This window comes from Chelonia mydas, chromosome 3 (genome assembly GCF_015237465.2).
Source record: "Chelonia mydas isolate rCheMyd1 chromosome 3, rCheMyd1.pri.v2, whole genome shotgun sequence".
Taxonomy (NCBI): domain Eukaryota; kingdom Metazoa; phylum Chordata; order Testudines; family Cheloniidae; genus Chelonia; species Chelonia mydas.
This window is the reverse complement of record NC_057851.1, coordinates 109,702,361-109,726,070: the sequence shown is the minus strand read 5'-3', so window position 1 is coordinate 109,726,070 and position 23,710 is coordinate 109,702,361. Positions and strand designations below refer to the sequence as shown.

The 23,710-nt window shown below is 44.7% G+C and overlaps 1 protein-coding gene across 5 annotated transcripts; it reads left to right on the top strand.

Moving 5' to 3' along the window:
- The first annotated feature begins 1,261 nt into the window (after positions 1 to 1,261).
- On the top strand, positions 1,262 to 23,586 carry ZC3H12D (zinc finger CCCH-type containing 12D). 5 transcript variants are annotated; one of them, XR_005224749.2, is made up of 8 exons: positions 1,262 to 1,647; positions 4,415 to 4,855; positions 9,993 to 10,132; positions 11,381 to 11,615; positions 14,103 to 14,209; positions 14,915 to 16,488; positions 17,520 to 17,617; positions 23,482 to 23,586. XR_005224749.2 is itself a non-coding variant. In XM_027819409.3 (6 exons), exons 2-6 carry the CDS (start codon positions 4,554 to 4,556, stop codon positions 15,970 to 15,972), a joined length of 1,842 nt encoding a protein of 613 aa, XP_027675210.2. In that variant the 5' UTR covers positions 1,262 to 1,647; positions 4,415 to 4,553; the 3' UTR covers positions 15,973 to 18,114. The 5 variants fall into 5 exon arrangements, 1 of the variants encoding a protein (XP_027675210.2); XR_005224750.2 differs by lacking the exon at positions 17,520 to 17,617; XR_005224747.2 differs by having other exon boundaries at positions 14,915 to 17,617.
- The last annotated feature ends 124 nt before the right edge of the window (positions 23,587 to 23,710 follow it).

Below are 23,710 nucleotides of genomic sequence, written 5' to 3'. Positions count from 1 at the left end.
AGCTAATATCACACAGTCTTTGCTGTACTGTCTCACTGAATGAGAAAACAGCCCGCTGCCATCACGAGTGACAACTAATGGCACAGTCTGTTTTCTAATTAGTTACACTTCTCACGGGTGAGCTTGTCATGGGACAATAGCTGCTGTTTTGAAAATTTAGAATTGTAAAAACAGGGAGGGGGGGAAATCCCTTTCCTCTGTTGTGCTGTGGCCTATAAGACACTGAATGTGCTGCAGCCGCAGCTATGTATAGTCAGAAACAACCCACCCCAGGCACTGTTTCGCTATTACTATTTCACAGTAAGAGTTTTCATCATTCTTCTAAAAAAATAAAAAAACAGCTCCAGTCACCATGTACTGGAATGAGTTTCCTGGGTTTTACAGTAACGGCAAGGCAATTGCTGACTTTCGATTATGGCTGTGCCAAAAGGTTCCTATCAGGCTTGGGCCCCGTTGTCCTAGGTGCTGTACATACAAAGAGGCGAGAGACCCACAAGCTCATTTAAGACTAGCTGTATAACACCTGCATGTACTGACCAAATTGGAGGGCCCTGAGAACAGCTTAGGGCCATATGTGTGTACAACGCGGTGGGCCTCAGTCAGTTGAAGTTTTATAAATAAAATAAATATCCATGCTGGCCATAAAATGCAGGCGAGCGTTGAGACCTTATTGTGTGACAATGACATAGCAGCTTCCTTCTTGTTTCACCCCCTCCCTCTGCAGCAGCCTGTGGCCTGGGCCCGTGCTCCCACAGGAGCCAGCTGCAGCAACTTCAATGCTCCAGAGATTCAATCCATCTTAATTGCTGGGACCCCCCCATAGCTACTAACCGTCCCTGCAGATATTTCCCATAGGCTAGGTCCCTCCCTGCCAGTGAAGCATCAGGCACAGTGGTTTGGTTATGGCAGCATTCGGCGTGAGATGAAAGAACTCCACGTCTATAGTGGGAAGGCATCTCCCACCGTAGCTCTGGAGAGAGTAGTGTGTCCATCTACATGAATGTGTGAGTTCAGGAATCCTTCAGTAAAGAGCTCTGGGCTTATCTGTGATGGCCAAGTGAATTTATAAATATATCATAGGCCTGCTGAGCAGCTCCTCTCCACCACTGACGCACCTGGCTAAGGGCTTGCAGGATGTGGGTCATTAGGAAATGAAACAAAATGGGGAATTTGGGAGACAGTGTGATGGACAATTCATTCTTTACTTTCTCCCTCTCCCGCCCCCGCCCCCGTCATTCTGATAAAACACACTACCTGGTAAACATCCACTTTGAGACTTTAGATTAACTTATTTTTCTCTTTCTTGCTAGCTGAGTGCTGTTGGGTTCTCCATGTGTGACTCATAAGCTGTTGTTTCAAACCTTTAGTTTCCTCCTCTTTTGCAAAACAAATGAAAGTCTAAGGCCTCGTAGTTCAATGATATTAACCAACCAGCTGAGGAAGTAAAATGATCACATGCAAGGGGTGTCGCCTGCTTGCTGCACTTGTTTGCGTTCAGTTGACATCAGAGTTATAACAAGCCTCTAAATACAGGGCTGACTTCCTTGTGGGGAACAGCATTGCTCAGACGCCAGCCTGGTGCATTAGCAGTGGGACAAGGCAGCCGGTGACTCAAAGCATAGTATCGGACAAGTCACAGAGCTCTCTGTGAGTACAACTCTTCACTTTTATTCATTTCAGCCAACGCAGGAGGGTGGTAGAGGAGAAAGTTGAGTTTTCACCCACACAATCCTTCAGCACAACCAAATGGTTTAGCCTCCCACCAAATATTCTGTGAGGCTGTTTGATCAGTATTTTTAGCTTCTTAGACTAGTTCTTAAAATTTCCTGTGGAGACAATGTCCACAGGTAAGAATCAAATTAGTGGTAGCTGGTACATTTCAAGAGCTGTACAGCTACTTTTTCAGCAGCAGCCAGCACAAGTTGGGGATGGAGAGGAGCGCTAAGGTGGCATAAAGCTGTCCACGCACTCTTGGCGCTGCAGCATGCAAGCTAGAGGAGACTGACTGCTGCTCTGGCTTAATGCCAGCGATGAACAACCCTCAGGCGCCAAAACCTTTTATTTATGGCGGAGTTAATACCTTTTATTGGACCAACCTCAGGGCATGAGACAAGCTTTCAAGCTACACAGAGCCCCATTCACTCCTCTGGCACAAATATCCAGCTGTGAGGGTCTCTCTGTAAGATCAGAGGCTTCAAAGAGAAGTGACTGTGGGACAGAGCCTTGGCTGGTGTAAATTGTGGTAGCTCATGGGGAACTACCCTCTTTACACAAGTTGAGGGTTGGGCTCATTGTCTGTTTTAAGTCTCTACCCATTGACTGTACCCAGTTGCCCCATAGCCCATACATTGTTAGTCAGCTAGTGGAGATGTTGCAGAAGAGAGTCTGGAGGGGAGCGTGAGGGAGAAGCCAGTGCCCTTACAGATCAGTTCTGAGCGGACATTCAGTGGGAGTTCCCTTGGAAATGTATTTTCACTATTAATGTGCCCCTTGACCCATCCATTTCTGCTACTCATTTAAAAGCGGGGAGGGAGGAGACACACACAATCTATTCAATAAGGCAATTTGCTTGCTCTGCTTTCCCAGCCCAAAGTGTAATCCTCTGGGGCTTGAAACCAGGAACTTGGGATCGAACAGCCTAAACCTCTCCTCTGGTGCCTGAGCGAAAAGACCCAGGTTGCACAGCTCACAGGAGCTAGCAGACTCCAGCCCTCTGTCCGTGGCTGGACCTCTAGGTGGAGCCCAGAGCCACAGTGCATACGTGGGTGGGTTACAGAGGGGGTCTGGCCAGGGAAGTTCAGCCCACGTTCCAGAGAGCCACAGCAGCTCCAATCCCCACTTAGGTCACAACACGTGTTGTGATGCCCTGGCTGGAGTGACTGATGTGGGGATTGAGCCCAGGACCCGTGGATCCAAAAGCACGAGTCTCCATGGCCTGGGATAAGGAGCCTGGCTCCTTAATGCAAAGCCTGCAGCAAACACATGAGCCTGTACCTGGGAGTAGCTGCTGGTGAGGACAGCAGCAATGTGAGGGCGGGTACCCAAGGGGTACTACTCTTCTATAATTAGTTATATTATCATTGCACCTAGGAGCGCAAGGCATGGACCGGGACTCCACTGTGCTAGGTGCTGTACAAACACAGAACAAAAAAGTTGGCTCCTGCCAGGAGCAGTTTACAATATGAGTCTAAGATGAGAGACAACAGTAGGATACATACAGCTGGGGCGTACAAGAACTCAGTGACACAGGACTGATCGGCCTCACAGCCAGTGGTCTCAGCACACTAGCACGTTATTCATTGTGCTATCCAATGACCATATTTTAAACTGCAAACTCATCAGGGAAGGAAGTTGGCTTTTGAAAAGTCTGAAAAGCCCAATGCTGAGACAAAGATGGTATTACAGGTGAACCCTGATTCGTTGAAGCTCTGAGTTAATTACTATCCACTTTTGCCCCCAAGAGAGCCTCCTCTTGTAAAGTACCTCAGCTTCTCTGGAAGGAAACATCAGCCTTCACTCCTGCAGAGATGAGGTTGGGTTAAAATGCCAATCTAAACTAGTGCTTCCATCATGGAGCTGCAGTGGCAGTAGGCTTTCAGAAAAATGCCAGGGCAAGACCCAGTACAACATTCCTAGCGAACGCTGCAGAAAGTTATGTTACCTTAGCTTACTCTCAGGCAGGCAGACTCAGTCTGCTCCTCTCGCCACAGCCCCTCAACAATTAATCCAACTGAAATTAAAACTGCTCAAATAAGGTTAGGCTCAAGGTGCTACACCTACACCTTTGTAAGGGTAAACTCTTTTTGTTCAAGTAAAAAAACCTCCCTGACAGAAAAGCTAGTACTAAAAAAACAACAGGGTAAGTCAGGCATCAGCGGAACATCTGAGTGATTTCACCTGAACAGTTTCACAAGAGCAGAATTTTTCATGAGTGCTAACCTGTTTTCAAAGTTCTGAGTAATGCTGAAAATAATACACTCCCTTATTGCCACTAGATGAAGTTTGCCATATTTGTTGAGTTGCTATGACATCTGAGATCACTCCATTGAAATCAGAACGATGTTATCTATGGGTCATTAACCACACTGAGCAAATTGAAAATCCCCAGTTATGTTTTATTCTAAGTGATTTCCTGTGAGATGAGAGTAGTGCAATGCCTATCTTCAACCACTCTCCCCAAGAAGCTGACAAAAACTGGATGCTCTACAGAGGTGCTTTTCTAACAAGAGTGGAGCAGAAGAACGTCCATGGTGTCTGAGGAAAAGCTAGGGCACTCTCTTAAGCCAGAAGGGACCTAATAAGATTGGCCTCTTGTACAGGTGTAACTGTGTACTGAACGTGTGTGAAAGAGAGAGCGGTTCCTTGGCTACCACATTTAACTGTATTATTTAAAATCTTTTCCCCACCTCTAAAGCTGATGCCAGCAAAAAGCAGCTGAGAGAACAAAAGCATTAAGTAAAGGGAACAGAAAAGCCTGCTGAGACTGGCCCTGGCAGGTTCACATCCTGCCGACTGGTAACAGCCCAGACCCAGAGGAAGTACCTGCTGTGCAGATGGAAGCGCACCTGGGCAAGATGGAGTTTTTCTGCAAGCTGGGGTATGGCAAGCAGGACATCTGCAAAGTGCTGGAGAATCTGGGCCAAGGGGCCCTGGAGGATGATGTGCTAAAAGAGTTGATTCGGGTAGGTAGCAGGCCTGCGGTTCAGGAGAGGCAGGCCCAGCATCCTCTCCCAAAACTTGTCCCCCGGGGGTCATGTAGCAGTCTGGCAGTGCCCAAGCAGCCAGAAGAAGAGGCAAGCGATTCTTCCAGTCACTTGAGACCTATCGTGATCGACGGCAGCAACATTGCTATGAGGTATGTGCCTTTCCATTTTGATACCTACAAGGGATCTCCATTTCTCAGTAACTTTGCATTTGAATCCAGCCTGAAGTTGTGCTCTCCTTTATGTGTGAAGCACACAAGATGCTTGGTGAGCGATCTCATATCTCTGTTCATGGGGCTGTAGCTTATTTCATGGACCTGCTCTCCCTCAGTATCATGAGCTGATTTTTAAAATAATGATCACCTCTGATCACCATTTTGAAACTAACTCCTAACCTCTACTGTCTGTAGCAATATGTTTCACAAGGCTTCCCTTCACTTTAGTTCCTAAGTGAGGTCATGCTATCGCTACACACAAGTATCCAGGAGATCTAAGTCAATATGCTGAGGCATTGGCAGGACAAGCTGGATGACCAGATAAAGTAAATACTATACTTGGTTTTCAAAAATCAGATTCATTTGGAGAAGTCCAGATAAGCAGCAGCACAGTACTTCAGTTGATTGAATCTTGTATTAGTTCAGTAGATCACATGGTTAGTCCCTGTACTGTTTTTGCCATTTTGTCTGGATTGTAAATCAGGTGACCATGACTCAAGAAAGAGAATGAAGAATCTAACTGACCTGAGAAGCAGAGAGCAGTTAAAATGGGGAAATGTGGATTTTGGTTTTGCCAAAACCTCAAGCATCATCATTTTGGTTTTACAAGCACAACCCCAAAACGTCCCTGGCTTGTGTGTTTTGGTTTTGATTCATGATTTATAGGAATTGGACTATATTACATTTTCCAAGTGTTTATCAGCTCAGTTGTGACTTTCATACTGAAATAAATCTCCTTTCTCTCTGTAAATAGTTTGTGTTCCACTTCTAGGATGAGAAGTAGAATTTTTAAAAATATACATACTCCAGTTACTGTGGCAAAAACGCAGCTGAGCACGCAGGAGACACACAACATCGCATTATACACCCCTGTAAAGCTGGCGATGGAAACTCCAGGTGTTCAGAGTTAGTATTGGATAAACATCCAAATGTTTCATCGTTTACTTCAGTGACCTTAACCTCCAAGGCCATCAAGCCCAGCAGCAATCACCTTCTAAACCTACACTGACTGTCAATTATTCCTATCCAACCAACTCCCATTTCCCTACTTGATGACATCGTCTTAGGAGACTCCTTGGCATGCTCTCCTTTCTTGCATTGTTGGGGGGGGGGGAAGGGGGAAGAGACAAAAAAGATTTCCCATTCAGCATCTTCAGTCCTGGGAAGGGGAGAGGGGGAGTTCCCCATATAAGGAGCCTGATCCTTGGGAAGCAAGAGTGAGAAGGGAGAAAACCCCTCCAGAGACTGACCCTTGGGGAAGGAAAGAGAACCCTGCCTGGTAACTTCTTCTTCTGGATGGAGGGAGAAGTGCCAAAGATTTATCTTCCAGGCAGAATGGTGGGAGCAACCAACTCCCCGAGGCAGGAGAGAGAAGGCTGGGTATGAGCATGGGAGACCCATCCCCTAGGCAAGTAGGGAGGGAGCAGCACATGCTTTAGCTTCGGCTCTCCCGCTCAAAACTGGAATTTTCTACCCTCTCATTTTTTCCTCCCACTCAGCCTAGAACCTGCCACAGGTTCCTCACTTACTTCACCAGGCCCTGAGATCAGCCCCAAACCACTCTCAACCTTCAGACCCCTGAACTACCTCCACCATTGCCAGGTACTCCTTCTGCAGGATCTTCATTGGTGCTGAGTCTCCACTTAGCCCCGACTCCATCCAGGACCTCTGCCCTCACAGATCCCTGAAGGTTTTTAAGGGCAATGGGGGAAAGCCAACAACCTGTCCTTCACCCCTTGTACAGCTGTCTTCCACTGCAGCTGTCACTTGAGTATGCCTCCGAGCAGGGCAGTGTCCCATAATGCTTAGTGTGCAGTTGCTGGAAAATTTGGACTCCACTGATGATGTCGTCACTTGACAGTGAGAGGGCTTTGATACTGACATGTGGCACCACAGTAGTACTAATGAGGAGGAAAATGCTGTTTTAAATGATGTCCCAAAGAGCTTTGGAGAAGCGTTTTAGGATCTTTGGAGAAGGGACTTTGTTGTTGGTTAAACAGCTGATTCTTCATTCCTTGTGTTAGGCCAGTTGAGAGTGAATCACTGTAGCCCAGGGGGTTTATGCACATGTTCTGGGCTAAACAATAAAGTAAAGCAACAGGGAGCTTGGTTTTTATTGTTGGATCCAGGTACTGCATAGTATAAAATAAAAAAGTCAAAACAATCTCGAATTAGGGTCTGAATCGCCATCATCAAAGGTTCTAGTGAATTCACAAACTGCTTGAAATTAATGCCCACGTTACAATTCTTAATACTGGTAATGGACTCAAAGTGAAAAGTGCTAACTACTGAGTCCCCACTAGCTCTCTGAAAGGTAGCTAAGTAAATTTGCAGAGTGGTTAAGTGGTTTGCTGAAGGTCATACAAGGAGTCACTATCACAGCTGGGTTACAACACAGGTGTGCATAGGCTCACCTGAAAACCACAAGACCATCTTTCTTTGCAGGATCCTGCGATGGAATTAGACTGCAGCTCCATAATTCAGAGCTCTCCCTGGTCTACTGTGTGCATAATCTTTTACTTCAGAGATCACCAGACAGGAAATGTTCAAAAGCAGTGATGCTATGCTGTAGATGCAGTAGATGGTTTTGGCTGCAATGTTGCTACTATTTTGAGCTTTTAGGCCATATACCCAAAATGGGTTTCCAAAAGTAGTTTTAAAGTGAGGTGTAACACAAGTCAAATCAGACTCCTGAAAGGGGTATAGTAGTCTTGAAAGGTTGAGAGTCACTGGTCTAAATGATCCCAGTCGTCCCTTCTGGCCTTAGAATCTATGAAAATTAATTAGATCACTGGATGGCTCTAGAAGGTGCTTTTAGCTAAAACACTCCCAGTGATGCTGGAAAAGGGGCTTTGACATCCTAGCATCTTGGTGACAAACTTCATTGGTACATGGTACAGAAAGATCATGTGGTGTAGTAGATAGGGCACTGTACTGTATCAAGCCATCTCTATATATATGGTGGGGGGAAATAACATGTCTTTGTCTCTTGTCTCCCAAACCTGAGTAGGATGGTTGAAAAACAGTTTGCATCCCCATCTCTAACAGAGTCACAAACTATATTAACCATGAGCTAGACTGCCTGGGGAGAGGAGCTCTACAGCAGAGCTCCTGATGGCAGGGTTGTTAAAACAACAAACATATCCCTTCCCAACTTGAAAAGGGAACTGCCAGAATCTTACCAGCTGCAAGCATATTAAAATGAAAAAGAGGTTATGTAGTATGTGCAGGTATGTCTAGCAATATTCAAGCTGCCAGGTGGAGGAAGGCATTCTGGGTAGTTCAACCCTGACTTCTGACTCTATTTTATTTTGTTTCACTGTAATAACATCACTGCTTATCCAGTACTAATCCTTAGAGCTTTTCATCCACAGAACTCAAGCACTTTACAAAGGTGACTAAGTATTATTACTATACTCGCTATGCCAAACACAAACTCCTGGGGTCTGATTCTCTTTGTATCTGCACTGGGGTAAATCCAGAGTGACTGTTAAAATCCGTGATGGTACATGGCTATAACAGTGGTGTAAGTGAATGGGGAAGTAGGCTTCTGGTATTGGAGGCCTGTAACCACAGCTCCTTCAGAGGCAGCTGGGTGGCTCCCCCTAAATTCCATTCCATAAAATTCCATTTTATCATTTTGGGATAATCAATCATTTCACTACTGCACTTATGATTCAGCATAAAATGATACTTTCCATGCCTTTGTTAGTTCAGAAGATAAATGTACTCTGTACCTGTGACAGTAATTATAGAAACATTTCTAACCTATCTGTCATGTCACTATAGATGGGTGCAGATGTAGAACTATAATAACAGACTAATAATTAGTGTGTGTATTCTGCAATGTTGAAAGCACTAGTATGATTGTGGAGATATGATCTAGAGAGTTCAAAGTACACAAGTGAGGCTGCTGTAGATAGCGTGGGTGTGGATATGTTTTTCCATTTCAGGACCGTAGCATAGGGTTCAATCTCTGTGTGATGATTACTATATATAAAACCAGTACATTTATTTCCTTGTGCAGAGATGGTTAAGAGCAACGAAATTACCTTCTTCAGTGTACTGTTTAGTCAAATTTAAACCTTCTTCAATGTACAATGTAGTCAAATTTAAACAAGCCATAATGACAAACAAGAACTTTATGGGGCAGGGTGAAGAAACTGAACAAGGATATAGTCTCTTACAGGCTCTCTCAGACATCATTTTCCTAGGCCATCCTGATTGATGCTGAATTTTAGCTGATTTCCATAACTGGGTTTGCTACAACAGAGATCCTAGGTTTTCCCCTGGCCTCTGGCCTGGACAGACAAAATCCAACAATTTGGGCTAAATTAAAGTGGTCTAGGGCACAGGGTCTCCTATTTTCCCATCCCCACATGGTGGTCCTGTCCCCTGCTGGGGAGTCATTGGCAGGGAGCACCTACACATGCAATCTGCTGGGAGGGTGGTGGGGATTTCCAGTCATGTGTCCTCCACGCCCCAGTTTGAGTCCTGCCTCTCAAAGAGTCAGCTGGAGAAGAGTGACCTGCGGCCACCCTGGCCATCATCTTAACATAGCACAGCAAGAGAATAGGGCCTAAGAAGTTTTATTTCTGAGGAGAAAATTGCCGCTTTGCGATTCGGCTCCCACAATGAGCACTTTCTGTTCAAAACACCAGCCTACACCGGAAGGGGAGTCCAGAGCAGCCCAACATGGACTAAAGTGAATCTAACCTTTATGTCACAGGTCCATCTCTACATGGAGGCTGAGGTAGTCAGTGTGAGGGAGAGGGAGAGGGAGAGTATCTCCCCAATTACGTCTGCCCTTGAAGTCTAGAGTGCAGGAGCACTTGTCCTTGAAAACATCCCAGTTGTGGTGCAAATAAAATGTCACTTCTTCCTTTGGAAGATATATTTGAAGTTGTGCAGCTGGGGCTCTCTGCTCAGTATGTAAAGGTGGCTTCCATGGCTATCATTAAGAGGTGCTGGGGCTGATGTTGTGATTACCTTGTATTACTAATTCAGCTTCCGAGAGCTGCATGAACCTCTTCCTGAATCTTAACCTATTTCCCTCTCTCTTTTCTGGTTGCAGCCATGGGAACAAAGAAGTGTTCTCATGCCGGGGGATTCAGCTGGCAGTGGACTGGTTCAAGGAGAGAGGCCACAAAGACATCAAGGTCTTTGTCCCATTGTGGAGAAAGGAAGCACCACGATTTGATAGCCCCATTACAGGTAGACAGGGTGTTCCAAGAACAATCTGAAATATATTACAAATTAACCTTTTCTATAGCAACACTGTACCTCTATCATGTCATGTAAAGGGTAGGCATTGGGGACTTGAGGAATCTGATGCAATTCTTTCCTGGAGAGAAAGCAGCACAATGGAAGCAGACAGCAAGGCACACATTTCAGGGTGTTTCAGTGATGAATCCGTGGCCGTGTATATGCTGTTGCTGTCTGTGTAGCATGTGTGACAGAGATCAGAATCTTTTGCTTCAAAAGCACAGACCTCTGCCAGTTGAGCTAAAGGAGAATGAATCTCTGGTAGCGCTTAACTGCATTATGATGTATGGTATAGCTGTCAGCTGTATTACTGGAGGGTGACATTTCTCCAGCAGCAGTTAGTCGCAACACACAAACGACAGCCAATCCACAACATTTTCGGTTATGTCATTACCGATATAGGCACTTACTGTGTAAAATATATAAAACATGTTAGCCAAAGCCTATATCTGCACAGAGGGGCAGAGAGCGGAGAAGAAATGAGTGTACAAAAATGAATCAGCAAGAACACTGAGCTTACGATCATGCTGCTGCTTCTAGATAAGAAGACAGACCCACGTGGAAGAGGGAAAAGAAATAAAATTGCTGTTACAGGTGAAATTGTGCGCATAGCCCTAATGTTTACAGAGCCAACAGCAGGAATGACTGACAATAAGCCATGTAGCCTGTTATCGGTTCAGAACTGATTTTGAACCACCCAGACATTTTCTGTTGTTTGTAATTCAGTAATACAGTATCCGCAGTCTCAGATATGTAAATTGGCTACCTCCTAAAGAGGCTTGCTTAATGGTGGGTTCTCACATATGAGGGGATGGTTTTGAGAGCGCTATTAGCTCCCACTGCAGTCGGGGGGAGTTGTAGGTGCTCAGCGTAGCTCAGGATCACAGCTTAATTGTCCTTTAAGCCCAGATTTCAAAAAAATAGATGTCTAAGGCTAGGCTCCTGAGTCCATATTTAAACACCTAGAAAGGTTACCTAATTTATACCTTTGTTGAGTTCTCATCAGCTCCTGCTGATGCCAATAGTTCAGTGCCCCTGAAAAAAAAAATCACATCCCTCACTTAGGGTCCTGAGTCTGTATTTAGATACCTAAAAACCCTTATTATTTTTAAGATGCTTTTAGATTCTTAAAGGACTCCAACATATGCTTGGTACACGCTAATCACTAATTTCCCTCCCTCTTGTTTTTGTTTTCAGATCAGCACATTCTTGATGAGCTTGCAAAGCAAACCATTCTCGTGTACACCCCATCCCGCAAGGTGAAAGGCAGGAGGGTGGTCTGCTACGACGATCGCTATATAATTAAAGTGGCCCATGAGAAAGATGGGGTGATTGTGTCCAATGACAACTACAGGGACCTCCAGAGTGAGAATCCTGAGTGGAAGTGGTTCATAGAGAAGCGGCTACTCATGTACTCCTTTGTCAGTGACAAGTAGGGGACAATTGTCTTTACTTTTATTTACATCCTTGAATGCTGTGGACCAAATTCAACCCATAAGTGCAACTTTAATTGATGTCAAAGGGAGCAGGTGTATTTTTAAGAGAGTCTGCTAGGGCGTCCTGTCTTTAGTTTTTTCTTCCCCACCTCTGGTCTCAAAGGTCCTGTGTAACTCCTTGAGGAACTTGTCTATTTCAGGTTTACTGAAAGGTGATCTAGGACCCATGTTGCTCCTAAAGCCCGACTAGTGCAGAGAATAAGAGATATGAGATGAAGATAGGCCTGTGTCTCCCTGTCACAGCACTATAACATTTATTTTGGACAGAGACACAATGAAATTGATATCTGGCAACAGGGAGGCATTTGGCTGCTTGGCAGTATGTCTAATAATCCTGCTGGGTTAAGAGTGAGTTAAACCTTCCCCTCCCTTTGTGAGTAATTCTTTCCCCTCCATTTTCAATTCCTCCCAGACAGTAGCTGCAGCAGACAGAGGCCAGGATCCTTCTAGCTGCAGCAGAGAGAGGCCAGGATCTGCAATTAGATCCTGGTCTCCCACACGACTGATCCCTTCACTATTTTTTTGCATTCATCATAGATATATGAATCTGGGTGGTGTGCAGATCATTCCCAATTTTGTATGTCTTTCTCTGCCCCTGGAAAGGCTGTTACTCAGTCAGCTGGTCCAGGCCTTTATTTAGCTGGGCACTGAGAGCAAGTTTTCATTCACACTGATGAGCTTGCAAAGCCTCTCGAGATGTGGTACGCTCAATTGATCTTACCTTTGATATATCAGACGGCTGGTAGTTCTCAGCCACCCAAAACTGCACTAAAATACTTGGCAATGCATTTAATGTAATGGTGTTTGGTTTCTTAATGCCCTTACTTATCAGCATAATGGGACTCAAAGGTCAGATCTGTTGTGTCTCTAACAACCAGGTTACTTCCCTTGTTAATAATGGGTATCAAACATTTACATAACATTTCTCCTTTGCCCTTGTCTTCCTTTCCCATTCGTAAGGCTGTCAGAACATTTTCACAAGCCTCACTGCAAAAAAAAAAAAAATTTAAAATATGTCTAGCTATTTTTGCCAAGCACATTAGGACAGACCTGCTCATCTCTCAGAGACACTTAGGATCCCAGCTGCTGGTTCCATCACACACACAGAGATAGGGAATTAAATGTCCTCGCTCATTCATGTGCCCCAACCCCACCAACCATTTGTTGCTATCTCACATAACCATGGTCACCAATAGACCAGAAAGAGCTATGGTCAATCAGCATTTGCTGAGAGATGTGTGGGCTAGTGCTCTGAACAGAGGATGAGAGAGGAGCTGCTCAGTTTCTAATCCACTCTGACAACTTCTGTGGCCTAAATTGGTCAGTTAGCTTCTCTTCCTCTGTTTCACCAGCCAGCTAGTCCCTCACAGGGGTATTATGAGGATTAATTGGTTTATTACTATAAAAGTGCTAACTGCTATTGACATTCATGCTGTGATGGCTCTTCCTAAAACATCACATTCAGATGACAGGGGAATTAGTTCTCCAACTCGCCATGCTTCGAAGACTTACATAACACAGTATCACTGCAGGCAGAGGCTCATATGTAGGTCTGGTTTTCAACCAAGGCTTAGTGCTAGGTCTTAGAAATCCATGTGTTCTTACATACAGTGCATGTGTGTTGCATAGGAAGATGAAGTAATGGCAGAGTGATGAGACATCAGCCTTCACTCTGATTTCACTGGTGGATTTGAGTCTGCCAACTCCTACTGTTTTAAAATATGTATATATTGTAGAGTTGGGGTGGCCAAACACAGATCATTGTGCTGCAAACACTGCAAATAGATGCACACAGGGAGTCTGGGCAGATACCAACATGTCATTTTCTGTTGCTTCGAAAGTATCATACAGGGCCTGAAAATTCAAAGTCATTGCCTGGCCAACATAATGCCAACCCTTTCTCTCCGCAGCTTGAGATTCCAGCACGGATATTAGAACAGGGGTTCTCAGACTTCTGTACTGGTGACCCCTTTCACACAGCAAGCCTCTGAGTGCAACCCCCCTTATACATTAAAAACACTTCTAAAATATATTTTACACCATTATAAATGCTGGAGGCAAAGCAGGGTTTGGGGTGGAGGCTGACAGCTCGCAACCCCCTGAGGGGTCCTGGCCCCCAGTTTGAGAACCCCTGTACTAGAACCTGTGGCAAGGGGAGGAGCTCTATGAACTTGCAGTACTGTACCTCTAGGGCTGGTCAGCTAAAGAGCACTATTTCCCTCCCAGAAAGAGTGTGGCTGCAGCTCAGAGATCTAAGATAGAGGATTTGATAGGGATTGTGTAAATGTTACAAGGCTTTTCTGTCATAACTGTGCACAATAAACGATTAAAAAAAATAAAGACCCCAGAGTGGAATGTAAGTGACATGCAGTATTTCACAAAGGGATGTCTACTGAGTGACTAATGCTCTTTTTGGGTTTCAGGTTTATGCCTCCTGATGACCCACTAGGCCGTCATGGACCTACTCTTCACAACTTCCTCAGCAAAAAGCCAGTGTTTCCTTTTACTAGATGGCAGCCCTGTCCTTATGGTAGGTTTTCTTTAACTCGACACAGTGATGCCTGCCTGTTTTTCTTCTGGAGCTCCTTGCACACAGCCCCAGCTGCAGCCAAAGCTGCAGGTCAAGGGCCCCAGCCCGCACTCCAGCCCCGTTGTTGAAGCGAGATTACAGAGGTCCGGTAAAGTCACAGCATCTGTGACTTCCCTGACCTCTGTGACTAAATCGTATTCTTCATAAGCGCTAACTCCATGGGTGCTCTGGGGCTGGAGCACCCCGGGGAAAAATATAATGGGTGCTCAGCACCCACCAGCAGCCCCACTGATCAGCTTCTCTCCCTCCCCCCAGTGCCTCCTGCCCGCCGCAATCAGCTGTTCAGCAGCATGCAGGAGGCACTGGGGAGGAGGGGGCAGAGCACACTCAGGGCAGGGGGCGGGAAGAGGTGGGGGTGGGGTCGTGGGAAAGGGGTGGAGTGGGGGCAGGGCTGGGGGTGGAGCAGGGATCGAGCACCCCCGGCGAAAGTGGCAAGTTGGCACCTCTGGTATCCTTAGTAATAGCAAATTGCACTTCCCCTACCTCACAGCAGTGTTGAGGATAAATACATTAAAGACTGTGAGGTGCTCAAATACTATGGGGAGGGGTTCCCTTCTAAGTACCTAAAATAGATAAATTAATATTTGTCTGATACTTTAAATGTCCCACTCCTACCTCTCAGCTCCTTGTTTTGTTTTCTTTCAGGAAAAAAATGCACATATGGCAGCAAGTGCAAATTTTTCCACCCAGAACGATTGCACCAAGCTCAGCTGTCAGTGGCTGATGAGCTCCGAGCCAAAACAAAGGCCTCCTCTCAAAGCTTGGGGACAGAGGAAGAAAAGCTGAAGGCTGCCCCGACTACAGCCCAAGGAGGGAATGCACCTCACGGTGCCTGCATAGAAAGGCTGGAGGAACCCAATGGTGCTACAGGTGGCGGCAGCTCCACTCAGAGCTTTGCAGCGGATTGGTTCCATTCCACGCAACAGGAAAGGAGCTACACCGAGCATTCAGCGAGAGCCTGGGGAGACAGGCTGCTCTGTAAGCTGGAACCCCAACAAAATGTATTACACCAAGACCTACAGAGAGATCAAAGGCTCATGGAAAAGCAGCTCTCTGAGTTATCCCTCAGGGACAAGATATATAGTGCAAATAGGCTGGCAGACCCCTCTAAGAGAGGGGATGCAATGGACAGTACCCATCAATGCTGTAATCCTAGACACAATCTATACGTAACTCATCACAACCATAGTTTGGACTGCATGTGCTTACAACAGTGCGAGCTGCCTTCTCATCTTTGTAGGCACCCAGCTCACCCTAGGCCTGAGCACTGCTGCAATGTGCAAATGTCAGCGGCGCAGAGTCAGAGAATCCAATACAATGTGGACAGATCTCAGTCCACACAAGGCCTACAGGCCCAACAGCAAGTCACACACTCTGTCAGGTCTCCTCTTAATGGCCCATTTCCCTACAGCAAACGTGAAGATGGACAATACCAAAGGCATTTGCAGAATCAGCCTCCCATTCAGCCATTTTTGTTAGACCCCCGCAAGGAGCCCAGCTCCTTCAGCTACTCACCCACTTCTCACAGCGAGTATCTCCCAAATCATGCTCCAGAGCCACTTGCTGGAGAGCGAGCGCACATCCGCAGTGTGCTCTGCTCTGTCTTCCCATACGATGTAGTGGATCGAGTTATGTTCTTGTACCCTGATCTCAAGGATATGGCTAGTTTAATTTTACTAATTCAAAGACACAAGCGCTTATGAAGTGATGGAGACCCTCCTAACATCAGTGCCCCCAAAAGAAAACCAAAAACCAAGAGACTTTGTCAGCTGGGGCCGGGGTCCAAGGTTGTTTCCAGCTCTGCCAGTGACTCACTGAGTAGCCTTGGGCAAGTCAATTAGACTCAAATGGTGGCAGGCAGCCACGGGCCCAGCAGGCAATGGAACGGAGCTGCACCACCCATGGAGGGATCCTGGGGAGGGACTGTGCCTTGGAAAGTGATTCCTTCCTTGAGGCACAATCCTCACTGAGTTCCCTAGAAGAGGACAGGGAGACTGCGCCATCCTTAGGATCCCCCTCGTGTGGATGGCCCACTCTACTTCCTGTTGTGGGGCTGTTGCCCCTTCTCCCTTCCCATCTTCTGAAAGATGCCAGCCATCCCTGGAAGTGGAGCAGGCACTGGGGTCACCAGCATACAGGTGCTGCAATTGTGACTGACCTATATGCAGACCACACAAGGAACATGTACTCTTTGAAAACCTTCCACCCATCCAAAGAAGGTCAGTCACAATCGGGGCCTTTAACTTGCCTGTTCTTTACTCGCTAACAACATTGCCCCACCTTACAGAGCAGTTGCTGCAAGGCTTAGTGTATGTTTTACAAGCACTTTAAGAGCCTTTAATCAAAGATGCTATTGCAGTGGGTTTCAGCCTGTGGTCAGCCTGTGGTTTAGCAGGCCAATGCTCAAACCACTGAGCTATCCCTCGCCCCTGCTCATGAGAGCAATGTGGGACAATCTTCTTTTGAAGAGATTTGCATTTTTAAAGGATTCCCCTCAGAACTCAGATTTTCTTTAAAAAAAAAAAAAAAATAAAGCGATGACAATCCATAGAAAGCCACAGAGCATATCTCCCACTAGCATGGGCTCCCTCCCATGAGGGCCAAACTTCTCCCGGTCTCACACAGAGCTGTTTTCATTGTCTTTCGGTTACTCTGTTGAAATGACAAAGGTTGAATGGGAAGACTGAGGTTCTGTTCCCATTGCAGAAATGCATGCAGGCTTCCTGCAGTGTCCTCATTTCTGTGTGCTTAGTGCAACTATTTGGAAAATTCAGAACTTCAGCAGAGGATAAATCCTGCAGTTTTTACTCACAGATGATCTTATCCATTGAAGCTAATGAGAGTTCAGCCCAATTAAGGAATATATTACTGCAAGATTTGAGCCCTTCCCAAAAAGGGGTGGCCTCAGGATGCAATAGTCTATCCTGTGCGCTCTGGAAAAGGAGACAGTTTCACCATGCCAAACATGAGCTGGGCACCCAAAGACAGACACACCAAATCACTAGTCATGTTTTAAAATTTTGGCCTAAAAAGTGTAGTTCCGTCAAAAGGCTCATACACTCTCTCTGAGCTTTGTACAAACTTCCCATTGTAGGAGCTCAGCCTACAAGATCTAGTATATTGCTTCATAGACATTGGTCACCCACCAACATTACATTTTTAATGTGGCCTTTTCCCACATTAGTCTGACATCCCAGCTATAAGAGAACGTTGGCTTTTCGTCATTGCATGTCTGCCTTTATAATTACAGCCATTAGGCCCAATCCTGTCCTCACTGAATGGTTAACAACTCCCATCGGCTTCTGTGGGAGCAGGATTGGACCCATTTTATACTTCACAAGATAAAAAGTAGGTTTCTTTTGAAAATCTGTTTTGTTAGTTAAGAAATATTAGCAGGGTTCCTACAGACCATGGTAGAGACAGCTGAAGCTGATGATGATCCATATTCAGCACTTAAGAGCAGTTCAACTCCATTTAGTGGGTTTATCTTTGACTTAAACCCTGAACTCCTCTGAATTTTTTTCTGGACAAAACACAAGGATGGTGATAATGAGAAGAGAAGCTGTTTTTCTTATATGAAAAAACAAAAACTTAACTGAGTTAAACTGACCTTTAGTTACCCACTATGGTCCCAGTTGTACAGCTGATTTGTGGATGCAAACGTTTAAACTGTGTTCCTTTGGGACATGTTTGATTTTGGTAAGCTGTAAAGCTGCTAGCCTGTGCCATTTCATTATCTAGGTTACAAAACATGGAATCTTAAAGTTGACCCTTTTTGGAATTTTTCCAAACTCTAAGTATGTCACATTGTAACACATATTAAATGTTCTTCATTATATGGATGACATTCTGCTTTAGAAAAAATATTGTATATCTGAGCTATTCAATTTAATACACACACACACTCTCTCACTCCTGCCACACTATCCTGCAAGTACCTGTCTACATCTAATCTCTGTAGGTACAGTAGAGGATCTCTTATCCATTGCTTCTTTTTGGGGTATTTTCTTCAAGAGTAATACGGTCCGGCCCTGCATTCTCTCTGACCACCACACCTACCACCTGCACAAAAGAGCCAATGTAGCTCAATAGCTTGAGACTCTGAACATGCATCGCTATCACTGCTATCCAGCAGCTTGTCTGGGACCCTTGATTTATTGCTATTTATTCACAGCAGGATTTCTGGGAGATCAAACACGCATATCCCATAACCCTATTACACTGCCTGCCACATAACACCTGTGTGAAAGGCACAAGAGCACTGGATACAAAACAGCCTGATCTTTCCACTGCCTCTCATCCTCCATAATGCTCAGCCTCTTTGAGAAGAGGATGTAAAATGTTACCAGACCAGAACTCTCCACTCCCATTGCTGCCAGCATTGTGCATTATGCACTGAGAGCAAATAGAACCGATGTTGATGCTGCTTCTTATGGGGGAGATTTTCAAAGACAAATGAAAGTTGAGTGCTTAACTAACTCCCACTCATGCCTTTATAAATCTCCTGCTATGACATTAGCTTTGGCATGGTGTGGCATTGGAGACAGGGAGAACCAACATCCTGGCTCTGACCTGTCCTCATGGCTGCATGTGAATTGAGAGTCCTTCTGATGCATCATTAGAGAAGCTTCCTTACAATAAGGGCGTGGGGGGGGGGGGGTTGGTGCTGTGGATGTGGCAGTCACTGCCCTTGTCAAGGCACTCCCCAACTAGATGCACTGTTAAGTGGAAGAAGGTGGGAATATTCTAACCTGGTTTCCCCCGCCACATGGAAATTACTTTTATTTAAAAAGAGGATTAAATGAAAGGGATTTAACTATTTATATTGGGGGCAGTTTAGCAATGGTGATTTAAAAAAAACAAACAATTTTCATGTTGTTTCATGTAGATTCAGCAGGCATATTTGGATTAATTTATTATGCTGCCAAACCTTCACTGGGGCAGATAAGGTGGTTTTCCTCCTAGTCATGCAAACTCAGTTTAACTTTATAGTTTTGAAGATAGAGTACCACAAAGGTGCCTGTGTGCGTAACTGAAGCCTGCTTGACTGCACCACAAAGAACCAGGAAGTAATTCAGCCTGTGAGAGGAGTTTCTTATCTGGTATTTTTATTTCCTGTAACATCCGTAATGTAACTGATTACTGGAGAACAGTGTATAGCACTAACCTTAATGCACTCTGCTTTACTACATCAGTGAGAATTATTGGAGTTTTTGATGCCCTTATCCATTTCATTTAGGAATATAAAAGAAACTTAATACCTCATCCAATGACACATATAATGGTAAAGCTGTAGAGGAAATGTGTTACATGCAAGGGTGGTTTTAAACAGAGAATCTTAAAAAAATCCATAACTTGCCCCTTCACTATAGGTGGTGTTGTCCAGTCACAGAGATGGCCTTTCACTGGATGTGATGGAGTTTCTAGAGAAAAACAGGGGCAGGGGCCTCACAAGCTCCCAAAACTTCTCAAATCCTTAAAATATCAGCAGGGGTCAATTATTCACCAACCCTTGCTTTTCAGAAACTTGAGAATTTTGATTCCAACTGCCTTTTTTTTTTTTTTTAACCCAAGATTCAGTTTAATGCAACTTCCCTTCTACCTCTATAAACATGTATTTCCTTGAAACTATGACAGGTTTCAGAGTAACAGCCGTGTTAGTCTGTATTCGCAAAAAGAAAAGGAGTACTTGTGGCACCTTAGAGACTAACCAATTTATTTGAGCATAAGCTTTCGTGAGCTACAGCTCACTTCATCGGATGCATACTGTGGAAACTGCAGAAGACATTATATACACAGAGACCATGAAACAATACCTCCTCCCACCCCACTCTCCTGCTGGTAATAGCTTATCTAAAGTGATCACTCTCCTTACAATGTGTATGATAATCAAGGTGGGCCATTTCCAGCACAAATCCCGGTTTTCTCACCCTCCGCCCCCACCCCACACAAACTCACTCTCCTGCTGGTAATAGCCCATCCAAAATGACCACTCTCTTTACAATGTGTATGATAATCAAGGTGGGCCATTTCCAGCACAAATCCAGGTTCTCTCACCCCCCCACCCCGATACACACACAAACTCACTCTCCTGCTGGTAATAGCTCATCCAAACTGACCACTCTCCCTACAATGTGCATGATAATCAAGGTGGGCCATTTCCAGCACAAATCCAAGTTTAACCAGAACGTCTGAGGGGGAGGGGGTAGGAAAAAACAAGGGGAAATAGGCTACCTTGCATAATGACTTAGCCACTCCCAGTCTCTATTTAAGCCTAAATTAATAGTATCCAATTTGGAAATGAATTCCAATTCAGCAGTTTCTTGCTGGAGTCTGGATTTGAAGTTTTTTTGTTGTAAGATAGCGACCTTCATGTCTGTAATTGCGTGACCAGAGAGATTGAAGTGTTCTCCGACTGGTTTATGAACTTGGATTTATGCTGGAAATGGCCCACCTTGATTATCATGCACATTGTAGGGAGAGTGGTCACTTTGGATGAGCTATTACCAGCAGGAGAGAGAGTTTGTATGTGTATGGGGGTGGAGGGGTGAGAAAACCTGGATTTGTGCTGGAAATGGCCCACCTTGATTTTCATACACATTGTAAGGAGAGTGGTCACTTTGGATAAGATATTACCAGCAGGAGAGTGAGTTTGTGTGTGTGGTTTTTTGAAAAAGGGGGGGGAGTGAGAAAACCTGGATATATGCTGGAAATGGCCCAACTTGATTATCATACACATTGTAAAGAGAGTGGTCACTTTGGATGGGCTATTACCAGCAGGAGAGTGAGTTTGTGTGGGGGGGGCGGAGGGTGAGAAAACCTGGATTTGTGCTGGAAATGGCCCAACTTGATTATCATACACATTGTAAGGAGAGTGATCACTTTAGATAAGCTATTACCAGCAGGAGAGTGGGGTGGGAGGAGGTATTGTTTCATGGTCTCTGTGTATATAATGTCTTCTGCAGTTTCCACAGTATGCATCCGATGAAGTGAGCTGTAGCTCACGAAAGCTTATGCTCAAATAAATTGGTTAGTCTCTAAGGTGCCACAAGTACTCCTTTTCTTTTCTTGAAACTATGATACAGTAGCACTCCCAGACAGAATATCCATACTGTACCTATCTCCTTTTGGGGGGAGAAATGAAGTTCTTCTGAAAGAAGATCAGTAAAGCATGTCAGCAGGCTGGCGTTAAGCCACTCTAGAAGCCATGTGCATATTGTCTGAAAGGAAAAGAGCCACACCTGGCTTTGAATTCAGGCCAAGAGAAGGTGGAGGACAGCTGCTCACCAGATATTTGCTCATACAGGAGTCCCTTCCACTCTCTCTTTTGTTCAGAAGAGGAGGGTCAATTTACATAATTATTTAGTAAAGGTCTAGGCAAGAACATTTTCTGGAAGTGACAGCAGTAAGTTCTGGTTTCTATTGTGCCAAGATTAATTCCATGGCCTGCCAACATCTACAGGGAAAACTGCAAATTTATATCCTTCTTACCTAGATCAGAGCATTTTAAATTATGTTGCAGAACGCTGGAGGAAAATTCCCCCACTTACTAAACAGTGATCACACTTGTGAAAAATAGCCCTGTCTAAAGCTACAGTGAAGTGAGGATTTTCAAAGGAAAGGCAACATATTTCCTTGGAAGGTTATTGTTGAATCTCTGTGCCTTTAGGGAAGCTAACATAAGGGGGCTTACCCTTTAGCTTCACTAAAGGCAAAAAGATTCAACAATAACCTTCCAAGGAAATAAGTTTGGATCATAAGTTCTGAGACAACATGCAAACTTTATGTAATTGTCACATTATCTCCCAAGAGATCACAAGTAGTCATGTGGGTGGATATACAGCTGATTTAAAAGCACCCTAACATTTCAGGGATATTTAAATTATGAAGCAGATGTAATGGCTCCAGGGTTAAAGCTGAAGCTAGGTTCCCAAAACCTCAAAATCTCCCCCCCAGTTCCACAAAATTAGTCTGTGCCCTTGAAATTTCATATGCTACATCTCATCCCAGAACAGATGTTTTCCTGGGAAACTTGGAAGGCATGGGTGTGGTAAAGTTTCCATGAGTTCCTCCCCTTGTCTCAGAAGCCAGGGAGGCCCTCAGTTACAGCATGGAGGGGAAATTGGACAAAAAATAAAATGCCTCATTACAAAGCAATAAGCACAAACCACCCATGCAGGAAGGAGACCACAGGACAGAGTAAAGGGGCAAATGGGTATGATTCAGGCACTGGATTTTGACTCAGAAGATCTGGGTTCTATTTCTGGCTCTACCACCGATTTCCTACATGACTGTGGGAAGTCACAATATCTGTGCCTAAGTTTCCCAAGAATAAAATGGGGTAGGGACAGTGACACTTCTCATACCTCCCATGGGTGTTGAGGATAAGTCCATTAATGATGTGGGGTGCTCAGGTAATACCGCAGTGAATGCCATAGGGAAGTCTATAAACAACAGATAAATGCAAAACCAGGGTGAGATTAACATAGAATGTTCTGTAAACACAATTTAAGAGATTCTGTTAACGTTCGAACTACCCTTTACATGCAACCTGACACAGAGTTTACAAGGAAGCATTTTAACTTATCAGAAACATTTAAATAGAACAAAATGGGCTTCATGGCTTCCTTCCTGCCTACCAATTCTCTTGTTCCTAAGAGAATACAAACAAACATTAAATTCCACTTAGAGTCTTAGAGCATTAGAATATCACCGCAAATAAAAAAGGAACAAAATCAGTCTTGGTGAAAGCCTTTCAAAAACAGACTCCACTCTTACATAGCACACGTGACTTGTGTTCTCTATAGAATGAGCACATCACTCCATGATTACATTCTATTTACCTTACTCATCATCTTTTTGTATTAACTAAACTCTCGAGGTGCCAGACAGAACTCCTGGGTTTCCTTCCTAGCTCTGCTACTAGCTCACTATGTGACCTTGGGTAGGTCATCACCTTTCTGTGCCTAGGTTTGCTCATGTTTAAAATGGGTGTAACATCTACCTCACAGGTACAGGCTTACTTGACTGTAAGATTCTTGGATGAAAAAATGCTATACAAGTGCACAGCAATATTACAGCACGGCCATTTGGGTGGCTAATGTTACTAAAACGATTCCTTGGGTATCGGCTTATGACAATAAATCAGCTGTGTCCTTTACATGCTATGAATCAGAATTGCTGTACTGAATGAACTGCTCCTTTTGTTGCAGGCAAAAGGAAAATTCCCTTGCAAAACATACATTTGCTGACTTTGCAACCAGGATCACCATTCGCACAAGGTTTTAAATAAAATCTCCTCTTAATTGCCTTCTCAAGAAAACAGCTGAATTTCTTTGAAGTGATTTCTGAGAGTAATGTGGAATCAAAATACAGCATGTGGGCCAGAAAAAGAGGAGCTGTGAAGAGGATAATTAGAAGCATAAGTAGTGCCAGGCAGGA